The sequence below is a fragment of the Myxine glutinosa genome, chromosome 11, assembly GCF_964187855.1.
Source record: "Myxine glutinosa chromosome 11, kmMyxGlut1.1, whole genome shotgun sequence".
NCBI classification, from domain to species: domain Eukaryota; kingdom Metazoa; phylum Chordata; class Myxini; order Myxiniformes; family Myxinidae; genus Myxine; species Myxine glutinosa.
Genome location: NC_136271.1, coordinates 57,263,088 through 57,276,061, shown reverse-complemented (window position 1 = coordinate 57,276,061; position 12,974 = coordinate 57,263,088). Strand labels below are relative to the sequence as shown.

The window sequence follows — 12,974 nt, the reverse complement described above, 5'->3', positions numbered from 1 at the left end:
AATTCCACGGAGACTCTACAGCACAAGCAGGTAAAATACAAATGTCGGGAGGTAATCAAACTATTCAGCGTACCTTGGCAACGTAGAGCTTGTGGGAACATGGCTGCAAGAACAGGTGGGTCAACAAATCTTGGGTACAAAAATAAATAAACAAAACCGATCAATCGGCTTTATGGGGATTGAATAAATACTACTTATTAAGCCTTTCAATACACACTGTGGCTTCAACCACAAAACCACTTTATCTCTGTGCTGACACATCCAAAAGTTGAATGAGAATAAATGGAATCACTTACATTGTCTTGCTCTGAGAAAAAGCAAAATTGAGAAAGTACGACTTTTGTAACATCTCACCGAGGAAGAGTCACCTCCAGGCCTCGATACGAGGCAGGTAAATACCTACCCTAGAACTGCTTTTCGCTTTTCATGCCAATCCGTAATGAAGGTAGCATACCCTTCACAGATAGTGCGGCATACTCATCGCAGAATTCTTATTCTGCCACAAAGATGTTCACATGCTGGTGGATCATTGAGCAACAATGGTGGTTAAACAGTTGTCTGTAGGTGACATTGCTACGCATAGATTGAGCTGAAGAGTGCAAATGCTCAGGGCAAATACCAACGAAACCTGCGTCAGTCACATTTGTCTTACTACCTACGTCATCTCCTTCAAGAGGATGCAAAACTGCAAGGTTGCAGTTTGCAACAAGCATCATACGTCAAACAAGGGGAATGCCTACATGTTTTTTAAAGTCTATTTCACTGAGTACTTGTAAGAATCCTCAATCAAGCAGGTTTATGCAATCTTTTAAACCCTCACGTTTATGTAAATTTCCCAAGACAAAGAAAAGGCCTGCATTCATTTTACAAATGTTAAGTTTTATCAAAAAAAAGGTTGACAAAGGTGTGCCAAGCACCGTAGGAAACAGCAAAGGTATGCTAAACACTTATCTCTGCGTTGAGATCACGCCCCCCCCCCCCCCCATCCAAAGCCCTGATCTTTTCTACCCCGTTAACCCTCACCACCACCTCCAACCCCACCTCCTTCCAAATTTCCAGTTTTCCCTTCCTAAGAGTTTACTTTTGTATCCATTTTGAACCCCATATATCCTCCCCCTACCCATAATTCTTCCCCACACATTGTTTATCCAAGTCTCCCTCTCTTTTATCCTTCAACCCTGTTGTTGGTGTCCTTCCTCCTCTACTGTTCTTTTTGTTGTTCCGTCCTTTTTCCGTTCAGTGTTCTAGCTCTTCCACGAACATAGACTCTATATGCAAAGAAAAGAAAAAAACACTGTGGGAAGGAAAGGTGTCACCCACCATGGGAAGGAAAGGTGTGATAACCACCATCAGAAGGAAAGCTGTGATAACCACTGTGGGAAGCAAAGTCGCGCTGACGTTTTGGCCATTAACCCTTCATCACAGCATAAAAGCCCCAAAAAAGTTTTGCTCTGACAAAGAGCTAATGTCCAAAACATGAGCTGTGACTTTGCTTCTTTTTCCTCCTTCCTCGTAGCATCAGTTTATAGCCAATAGCCATGGTAAGAGGCAGTTCTACTGAGGACCTTTCTTCTATGGGAGTGGGTCAGAGATATGCACTTGTCTGTCACATACAAATAAGGTATAGAAAGAAGAAGAAGATGGAGAGCTATGAGCCAACACAATATTTAGAGAAGCTTTTTCTCTTGAGAATAACCAATTATGCATCTCTTGAACTACAACCATTAAGTTTCCTATTTATGATGATGTCTCGTTCACCTCTTGCTGAGAGCTCATGTCTCATAGACATCATCCTGACTCAAATATAATCTCTCATTGTAGAGGATGGCCTGAAAGTCAATTTTCCCCTGAAAAGGTTCTCGCACCTTCCTCCCTCCTCTCTCACCCACAATGGTATGCGACACCACTATTCACTGGCGCTGGAGTCAGCAGAAAGTTAGACGGCATGGCAGACACAAGTTGTTAGTGTCGAAGAACGCTTGGTTGCTTGTGTTTGGGTGCATGAAATGGCAGACACAGGTCAAATAATTGCTCAAGTGTGGACAGTCTTCACGGAACACTGTAGAAAACATTCTCGACCAAAGCAGCCATTAAAGTGGGGAGGGAAAACGGGTTTTGAAACAGGAAGTGTAAAGGACAAGAAGCGCAGGGAAGACCGTAAACAGGAAACACGTGTGGTGCTGTGTTGGCGCCAGTTGACTGGTCACCGAGAAAGTCAACAAGAAAGAGAACCAGTGAACGCAGACGACTATGCAAGCTCGTATGAAAAAAAAATTCAGTTGAAACCCTGGCATCTATCATTTGTGAAGGAACCATGTGATGTCAACATAGATTGGTGCTGTGCATGAGCGATGTTTTGCTGGACTGCCCTGCCTTGAGAATTGAATGTCATGGGCACATAATGTGGTGTTCGGGTAAGAGAAATATCCACATTTCACATTGGAATTGGAGCATCATCCTCCACACGTGATGATATGGACAGGAATGACATCAAGACATTTATTTGGTCCCAATTTTTGATGAACTGGTCAACAGCAAAGCTTATGAACATATGTTAAGCAACTGGCTGCTACCATGACTTGTTGCTGTGGAAACAGCTAAAAGTTTCTGGTTTCAACAAGATGCATACCCATGCATCTTGCGTTGCATATTCGAGACTATCTCAATGAAACGTTTCCTCATTGATGGATAGATCGGAAGCAGATCACCAACATCACCAGCTCCTCTATCATGGCCACAACATAGTCCAGATTGTACGACGCCAGACTACTCTTTATGGGGCTCTATCAAGGAGGAAGTGTTGACAAACCGGTATAGGACAATTGAAGAATTGTCCGCTGCAGTCCTAGCCACTTTCGCACAGGTGACTCCACAAATGCTACACAAGGCGTCTATATCAGAGGACTTGGTATCTCAGAGGAAACAAATTCCATGGTGCAAGGAGAATGATGGAGAGCATAGAGATACAATGACTGATTAATTATTGTAAGTACATAATAAAACCTTCCAACTTAAAACCTTCTAAACTAACACATAATAAAACCTTTGACTTCCGCTTCCGGTCTTGCCGGCGAGGTTTCGTTTATTCGCAGCTGTCCACGCTCTCCATCGAAATCGAAGTTAAGTCGCCGACTGGGCATCCTCCGTCGTGCGAAGTCCTTCCTTGGCACACCTGAGCTCCTCACCACATACAAGGCTTTCATCCGCAGCTCAAAGGAATACTGCTCTCCCCTCTGGGCTGGTGCTCCTGCCTCACACCTAGCTCGTCTTCACGCTGTTGAAACCAAAGCATTCAGAATCATTGGAATCTCCCGCGATGAAGCTAACTCCAAGGGCCTCTCACTCACTCACCGCAGGCAGGTTGGTGGTCTTTCCATCTTCTACCGACTCCTCTCTGGCCTTGCCCCCCAGCTCTCTCTGGGCTCTGTCCCGCAAATATTCCTACAGGTCGCACAAGATCTGCCTGCAACCCTCTTATGGTCAAACTGCCAAAATCAAGACTCTCTGCTCACCTTCACTCCTTCATTTCTCTTTTCTCCCGCCTCTGGAACAAACTCCCTCACTCTCTTCAATCCCACTCCACCCTCCAGGTCTTTAAAACAGCTGTTCACCACCATCTCTTATCTTCCCCCATCCAAAACCTTGATCTTTTCTACCCCCGCTAATTTCACAACAATTCCATTTTTTTGAAATACCAACTTCTGTCCTGGAAGTCCTTGGTGTCCTTGTGTTTTATACTTCTCCCTCCACCCCCCCCCCTTCCCATGCCTCCTCCCCCCAAGCCCTCTCCCTTCCACACATCTCCCTGCTCTCAAATGTTGTGTTTGTGTGCTTCCCCTTCTCTCCCCATCTTGTTTTCCGCTCCCTCTTTTTATATATTTTGTTTGTCTGGTTGATTTGTTTGTGAAGTAAATGTTAGCTCTTTCACGAGCCTCGATTCAGTATACAAAAAAAAAAAAAAAAAAAAAATTAATTGTTCCCATTTGTATTTTCATTATAACTGTATTTATTTTATGGTGTGTGTACGTATAGTGTGTCCCGAGGAAGATTTTCGGTGCAAATCTTTCATACCTGTATAGAAAATCGTGTTAATTCGTGTCGTGTCTTTTGAGGCCTTGTACACGTACAGTGTCCAACCTTGAGGCTTTGTTTTTCTCTCAGCGGTCCGTCTTTTGTGCTCCAATAACTTTCGTTCTCTGTTTTCCCAGTCTTTTCACCCCATAGCCTACTTCCTTGTTTAAAATCTCAACGAAAAAAAACAAACAAACAAAAAAAAAAAACATTTCCTTCTCTGTTCTTATTCGTTGTTCCCATTCATTTATTCGTTCTTATTGGTTCGTTCGTTCTTCGACCACGTGTTTCTCCCCCATTTCCCCAGATAGTTTTCACTGTTAAACTTTAAAATGTTTACACTTTCCCCTCAAGTTCTGTATTCTGTCGTATATTATAACACCGTTTTTTTCTTCTTCTTTAAAAGGTTGCTTTCGACTTGCTCACCAAATCTATTCATCCCAAAAAAAAATTCCATCTCTTACAGTGCCTCTTTTCTACATTCCCTAAACTCTCCTGCACTCCATCCTCCCTCCAGCGTCCTTAAACGTATTTTTGACTCGAAGGTCACGAGAAACTCATTTTGCAATAAATGTTCGTTTCCCATTAATCGTACACTTTCTAAAATCCAATCTCACCCCTCCCCTCCAAATCTTCCCCATAACCCCTCCCCTCCAAATCTTCCCCATCACCCCTCCCCTCCAAATCTTCCCCATCACCTATCCCTTTCAAATCTTCCCCCTTGCTCCTCCACTCCAAATCCTCCCCATCACCCATCCGTTTCAAATCTCCCCCCTTGCCCCTTCCCTCCTAAATTCCCCCCACACCCCTCCCCTCCAAGACTCCCCCTCACCCCTCCCCTCCTAGACTCCCCCCCTCACCCCTCCCCTCCAAATCTCCCCCATATCCCATCCCTTTCAAATCCCTCCCCTTGTCCCTTCCCTCCAAAACTCCCCCCTCCCCTTCAAATCTCCCCACCCTCATTTCTTCTCAATTTCCCCCCTCTCACTCCCCCTCCCCAAAGCGTCCTCCCCGCTTCTTCCCCCTTCCAACTCTCACCTCCAGCTCCCCCAACCTTCTGCCTCGCTCTTCCCCCTCCTCAAATAACACCTCATTGTGCCTCACCCGATCACCATCAAACCTTTTGTCCGCCCCATCCTTCCCTTTCTCCGAGCTATTCTGAAATCTCTGACACCCCTTCAACAGCTCTCCCTACCTCTTCCACCTCTTCCACATCTAACCCTACCCCTCCTCCCCCCTGTTCTGTATCCGATGCTCCCCCTTCATCTTCATTAACGGTATGGACCTCAAACATCCGGGGCCTTCGTTCAAACTTAACTGATCTCTCCATACAGGTTGCTTCTGACAAACCAGACGTGATCTGCTAAACAGAAACTTTCCTCCTTCATGATGTCTCTGATTCCTTAGTATCTCTCCCGGGTTACTCCCTCCTCCGGTATGATAGACCTGAGCCTCGTCCTGGAGGTGGGGTTGCTATCTTTATCAAAAACTCTCTTCCTCACTAGCCCTGCACTGCACTCTCTCCACCTCACCCCCAGGAAAACCTCTGGCTACGGCTTCCCCTTCGCTCCTACCTCTTGTTCATATGCGTGTTGTACCGACCATCAAACAGTGATGACTCCATCTACATATCGCTGTCTGATGATATGGAACAACTTCTATCTACTCATCCCAACTCTCTCTTCCTCATATGTGGTGATTTCAATTGTCACCATGCGAGTTGGCTGGGTGTGGGTAACTCTCTCACCAGCCATGGCTCCTCAGCAAAGGACTTCTGCGACTCACTGGGATTGACACAATCTGTCAATTTCCTGACCCGGATCTCAGTCAATGGAGCATCTTCTCTTCTGGACTTGGTTATGACTAACTTCCCTGAAAATGCCTGCTGCTCTTCTTCTGCTACAATCGGCTCATCTGATCATGTGCTTGTTAAAGTGGACATCTCTCTGACCATTCTCAGGGAGCCTGCTCAGTGTCGACGAGTCTGGCATTTCACTCAGGCCAACTGGCACGGTCTTCAAGCAGCCATCAATCATCTGGACTGGTCTCCCATCTCTACCACCTCTGACATCAACTCATCCTGGGAATTCTTCCAAAGTAAATTGCTCTCTCTCATGCACAGATTTATCCCATCTCGTCTTCAGTTGTCATACCCTTCCTCCCATCCATGGTACACGGAATCTTGTGGTGAGGCTGTTGCCAAGAAACAACTTGCCTTCGTTTCCTGGAAAGCAAATAGAACGGAAGGAAATCTCATTTCCTTTCACAAAGCCCGAAACAAGTGTGTGTCCACCCTCAAGAGAGCCAGGAAACAATATCTCCCCGTTCTCAAGACCGAACTCTCTTATCTGTCTCCCTCACTTGCCTTCGTTTCCTGGAGAGCAAATCCAACGGAAGGAAATCTCATTTCCTTTCACAAAGCCCGAAACAAGTGTGTGTCCACCCTCAAGAGAGCCAGGAAACAATATCTCCCCGTTCTCAAGACCGAACTCTCTTACCTGTCTCCCTCTTCCAAAGGTGAAAAAGTTTCTGTCAACCCTTGACTCTGATTCTGCAACTGGACCTGATGGCATCAGCCCACGGGTCCTAAAATCCTGTTCTTCCGCTCTTTCACTCCCTCTCTCTGTTCTCTTCACCCTCTCTTTTGCTCAAGGTCAACTGCCATCTGCTTGGACATCAGCCAACATCACCGCTTTACACAAAAAGGTGCAAAAACAGATCCTAGCAACGACAGACCAATCAGCCTTCTCCCAATTATCAGCAAAGTCGTGGAATCCATCATTGCTTCGGATATGAAATCTACCTCTTCTCCAATGGCTTGATCTCTGATCGTCAATTTGGTTTCAGACCAGGTCACTCTACTCTGGACATGCTGCTTCTGCTGTCTCAACAATGGATGGAGGTCCTCAATGCCAAACAGGAAATTAGAGCTGTCTCCCTCGACATATCACGTGCCTTCGATACGGTCTGGCACCAAGCTCTGCTCACCAAACTCTCCTCCTTTGGTATCCATGGAAACCTCCACGCATGGCTGGCGGACTTCCTCTCTAGTCGTAGTCAACATGTGGCCCTGAATGGGTTTCTCTCATCTCCTCTTCCTGTTCAGGCTGGAGTTCCCCAAGGCAGTGTTCTGGGCCCTGTGCTTTTTCTGGTCTTCATCAATGATCTCTCTGACTCTCTTGAAAATCCTCTCTATCTCTTTGCTGATGACTCCACTCTCTGCCGCTCCATTCCTCATCCCTCAGATCGGCAGTCTGCAGCCTCCTCACTCTCTGCAGACCTGGACAAAATCACAGACTGGGCAAACAAGTGGAACATGTTTGTTCAAGTGGAACAAACAAGTGGAACAAACTAAGTTTTGAAAAGTTGTGTATAGAACTATAAAAAATTGCGTGCAGTATTGAGTTTTAAAACAAAACTAAACTGAACAACGGTTCGCAGATAATATACCTGTAATTCATATAATTGCATGTAGGTTTACTCCGTCTGGGTAGCTATCTCTGGAATCCTGGCCCAAGACTTTCTCAGTAAATCTTTTGTTATATATATATATATATATATATCTATATATATAAAGTAGAGTTGGCCTCTGTGTCTGTATCCTGATGTATCTATGATCTCTAAGATCTCGAGAACCCGTGGACGGATTTGCGAGCGGAAAGTACTGTTCGACTCGGGATGGTCCCAGGAATGTCACGGAGACATAAACATTTAAAAAATTTCGGGTTTTAAAATTAGCGTATTATTAGCACTAGCAGAAGAGAGAGGGATTCGAAGGGGGGGAGCGCAGCGCTTCTAGCGCTTCTGACTACAGCACACCTTAAAATTAAAAAAACTTCGGCTCTACAATCTCTAAGATCTCGAGAACCCGTGGACGGATTTGCGAGCGGAAAGTACTGTTCGACTCGGGATGGTCCCAGGAATGTCACGGAGACATAAACATTTATAATCACTTGCTAGCGAATAAATAATAACGCATAAATACCTTTCAGCAGCGCGTAAAATAATCTTTCGTTTCAAGTCACTCTCACAAATAGCTTTCCGGAAATGACGGGTCGAAGTGGTCGAGCTGTTAGCATGACGCCTTTTCTTTTCAGAGTCCGGGGTTCGAATCACCCCTCTGACATTTATTTTTCGCTTTTATCACGTCCTTTCCCGCACAATTTTTGGGACAGATCCCGTTGAGTGTTTTTATTAAAGTTATTGTTTTGTCATTTTCTTATTGTTTTCATGTTTATTTGGCTTGAAACAAAAAAATTATGCCGCCGTTAGGCGTTATGACATCCGATCATAATGCAGCTAATTAGCTTCTAAAAACCAAGAGTCTGCCGTCTATCTCATACAAGTTTTAAAGTGTGTCTTACTTTGCATAATTATAGATTCTGCCAATTTCTGGTGTCGACAACCACAGACTAACGTCTACCAGTGTCACGTTTGTTTTAATTTGCATAATTTAAAAAGCCGCGTACAAACTCACTACCGTCCATCTAATCTCAAGTTTTTAAGTGTGTTTTACTTTGCATAATTATAGATTCTGCAAATTTCTGGTGTCGACAACCACAGACTAACGTCTACCAGCCCGCATACAACACCACTACCGTCTACCGGACCGCCTGCAACCCCACTACCATTAACCAGCCCGCCGGCAACCCCACTACCGTCTACCAGGCCACCTACAACACCGGTAACAGGTGAGTTAACAATATTAACTTCCAAAATATGTTAAGTGTTCAAGTTTTTGTAAATTTGCATCATTTAACAAGCCGCAATTTTACATTGTCAATTAAACCACCCAACCCCACTACCGTCTACTAGCCCGCCTACCAGTGTTCACAATAATCATAATTTTTAGAATTATGTATCCCGATAACGTCTGCCAGCCCGCATACACTCTCCACTACGCCCAGTTTTGACTTGCGCATTTTTTTTTTTACTACGCCGCTGAACTATTGTTGCTATAATCTCTGCTTAACTTAAGGCAGTTAAATTTAACATTTATGGTTATTGTTCACTTCAGATATGCCAAGAAAGAGGCCAGCTCTCGGACGCAATACGGCTGCCGCCAAAAGATTCCGTGCTGCGCGGGAAGCAGAACAGCCAGAGCAACGGCAAGTACGACTTGATGCAACTCGCCGTCGCAGCGCCGCAGCTCTACAGGCAGAAGAGCCAGAGCAACGGCAAGTACGACTTGATGCAAATCGCCGTCGCCACGCCGCAGCTCTACAGGTAGAAGAGCCAGAGCAACGGCAAGTACGACTTGATGCAAATCGCCGTCGCCACGCCGCAGCTCTACAGGTAGAAGAGCCAGAGCAACGGCAAGTACGCCTTGATGCAAATCGCCGTCGCCACGCCGCAGCTCTACAGGTAGAAGAGCCAGAGCAACGGCAAGTACGACTTGATGCAAATCGCCGGAGCAGTGCCGCAGCTCTACAGGCAGAAGAGCCAGAGCAACGGGAAGTACGACTTGAGGCAACTCGCCGTCGCAGTGCCGCTGCTCTACAGGCAGAAGAGCCACAGCCACGCCAAGTACGACTTGATGAAGACCGCCGTCGCCACGCCACAGCTCTACAGGCAGAAGAGACACAGCAACGGCAAGTACGACTGCAAGTTTGCCAACAGCATCGAGCAGAAAGTGTCAACCAGTGGGATAGAGCCGCCTTCAACTACGATGAACTACGGTCAACTACCACGATGGCCATCCAAACGCAAGCAAATAGGCAATACGAGACAGCTGAACAGCAAGTCCAGCGACTGGAGACGAATAACATATCAACTTCACAAGCACGAGCCAGTGAGACCGTCGGGCAACACCGTCACTCCAATAGCATGGCCTTCACCTATGACCGCGGTAACCCAGTGAATTTTGCAAATGTTGGACAAATGAACGACAAGTGCAGGCATTGTGCAGCTATGAAGTTTAATGGAGAGACAAAAGGGGTGTGCTGCAGTGATGGCAAAGTCATCCTTACCCCTTACCCAGCCCTACCACCATTTCTCAATGAGCTCATCTCTGGTACAGATGCCACCAGCAGGCACTTCCTTGCCAACATCAGAAGGTACAATGGATCATTTGCGATGACAAGCTTTGGTCACAAAGACGCAGCAGTCCAGGGTTGGAACCCCAGCTTCCGCATTCAGGGCCAGGCCTTTCATCGCATTGGTTCCTTGCTACCACCTGAGGAGGGTCAGCCTAAGTTCCTACAAGTCTACTTCCTGGACTCTCATGCTGATGAACTGACAGCCAGGAACCACAGCAGCCTTAATCCACATCTATATATATAAAGTAGAGTTGGCCTCTGTGTCTGTATCCTGATCTACGATCTCTAAGATCTCGAGAACCCGTGGACGGATTTGCGAGCGGAAAGTACTGTTCGACTCGGGATGGTCCCAGGAATGTCACGGAGACATAAACATTAAAAAAATTTCGGGTTTTAAAATTAGCGTATTATTAGCACTAGCAGAAGAGAGAGGGATTCGAAGGGAGGGAGCGCAGCGCTTCTAGCGCTTCTGACTACAGCACACCTTAAAATTAAAAAAACTTCGGGTTTTAAAATTAGTGTGTTACGCGTAATTAGCGCTAGCAGAAGAGGGAGGGAATCTAAGGGAGGGAGCGCAGTGCTCCCTCCAGCGCTTCTGTTAGCGTAATTAGCGTATTTCGGAACGTTAATTTTTCAACTTCATTATTCGGAATCAGTACGTCCCAGAGAACCTTCGTAACGTTAATTTTTCAACTTCATCCGATTGACATGGGACCAACGGCATGTGACAAAGAGTGAAACATACAGGCTACATTTATTTGACGACAATGAGTTCCGACTTCCGACCTCGGTGGGATGACAGGCTGAGTCAACCCCCCTGGTGTGAAGGGGGAGGAGGAGGGGAGGGGGAAGAGAAGGGGAGGGGAACGAGGGGGAAGGGGATGGGAGGGGGGAGGGGGAGGGGGAAGGGGGAGGGGGAGGGGGAAGGGGGAGGGGAGGGGGGGAGGGGAAAGGGGGGGAGGGGGAGGGGAGGGGCCCTTCTTCCCCTGGGCACCCCCGCACCCTTCCCTCCCCCCTTCCCCTCCCCCCTCCCCCCCCCCTTCCCCCTCCCCCCCATTCCCCTCCCCTCCTCTTCCCCCTCCCCTCCTCCTCCCCCGCTTCCCCCTCCCCCCTCCCCCCCCGTTCCCCTCCCCTCCTCTTCCCCCTCCCCTCCTCCTCCCACTCCCGTGCAAAGCCGGGTACCTCTGCTAGTATATATATATATATATATATATATATATATATATATATATATATATATATGTATGTATGTATGTATGTATGTATGTATGTATGTATGTATATATATATATATATATATATATATATATATATATATATATATATATATATATTGTTGCAGATCTCTCGAGCCCGTCGACGTACAGAGGGGTGTTAAACCCTTTTCCGCCCTCGGGCCTTCGAGTCCACGAGGCCGCGACCCACTTTATACTCGTGGGGCGGATTGCAGAGCAATTCCAGCCGCCACCCACGTCGCGAGCGTGCGGAAGGGTATTGGGTCGAATCCCCACGTACCTTTGGTACACACGCTGCCACGAAGACGGGTGCTTGACCTCGCACAAGCCACGCTATTCGGATACGCCGAGCGGTTTGCGTGTCACGTGACTCGTGCTGTTAATTCTTATTGAACCCGATTTGAGCGGTGTTATTCATGCGATGCTAGGCCAATGGTGTGAAATGACGTGCACGGTCAAATGGAAGGAAGAACACAGGTTTATTTACAATTATACAGTGATCAGGGTAAAGAGAAGAGACACAGAGCAGATACCTAGTCAATCTTACTTAATCCCCGGACAAAGGACCACTCACTCACGCAGGGAAAAGGAGGAAGGAAAAGTACGCGCTCCAAACGCGTCCTGGCGCCGTTCGCTCCGGACAGCTCGCCGGGCGTGGCCCTCGAAGTGTTCGCGGCACGTGTGCAGGGAGCCCAGGTAGGAAGGTCGTCGGCGTAGGTGGCCCCGGGAGAGACTGTCCTCGCAAGCGCGATTAACCGACAGCAACGCGCAGGACACCGGGAGAGTTCGTGCACCGAGAGAGCTGGGGGCAGAGAGCTATTGTTCACAGAGAGCTTCTTCACACAGAGATCGTTCACACAGTCACTGTCCCTTCGACACTCTGACTCTGACTCTCACTGGGGCACTCTCTCTCTCTCCTGGTGCGTGGGGCCCGGGGCAGGGTTTTATAGCCCCGCCCCAGAGTCTTACCCGAATGTTCCAAGCCCCTCCTCTGGCTGCTCGCCGCTTACCGGCCACTCCCCTGCAGCTCCTCCTTCGGGCCTGCCAGACTTGTTCCAGGCCTAGCATGTGGCATTCTAGCCCAATCGAGGCCTACACTTACTGGCCTGCTCAACGCATACCAACACCGGAAAAGACTATGCTTACATTTAATAAGAAATAACTGAACTAAAGCAGGGCTACATGTTGTGGTGCAACTACCTACGAGGGGGGTTATCCTCTATTCGCAAAACCACAACACTACCCCCCTCTCTCACCAGACTCGTCCCGAGTCGACCCCAACAGTGGAACGACCGGTAGAGCCTGGCATGCAAATTTACCCTTACCATTAGTGTGACACATAGGTGTCATCCCCCTAACACTTATTCTAACCCATGTGTGCGACATTTTTAACACTAGATATGTCCCCCCTAATGCGTTGAGCAGCTACTCAACAGACTCACACTCACAACTATCCGAGTATTTCCGGAATTTTCAAACTACACACATAGCCGGTGGGCGCATTCTTATACTTACAACCACAGAACTTAACTTTATTTACAATTCTACGACCCAGGACCTGCACTTTTGAAAAAGAGAATTGGAGGGGAGAGAAAATCACACTCATTATGGCACTTGCTGCTTGCATCTT

The 12,974-nt window shown here is 47.2% G+C and overlaps 1 protein-coding gene across 1 annotated transcript; it reads left to right on the top strand.

Moving 5' to 3' along the window:
• Positions 1 to 8,434: 8,434 nt before the first annotated feature.
• LOC137423491 (uncharacterized) lies at positions 8,435 to 10,353 on the top strand. Its single transcript, XM_078786274.1, has 2 exons — positions 8,435 to 8,762; positions 9,089 to 10,353. Exon 2 carries the CDS (start codon positions 9,091 to 9,093, stop codon positions 10,351 to 10,353), a length of 1,263 nt encoding a protein of 420 aa, XP_078642400.1. The 5' UTR covers positions 8,435 to 8,762; positions 9,089 to 9,090.
• The last annotated feature ends 2,621 nt before the right edge of the window (positions 10,354 to 12,974 follow it).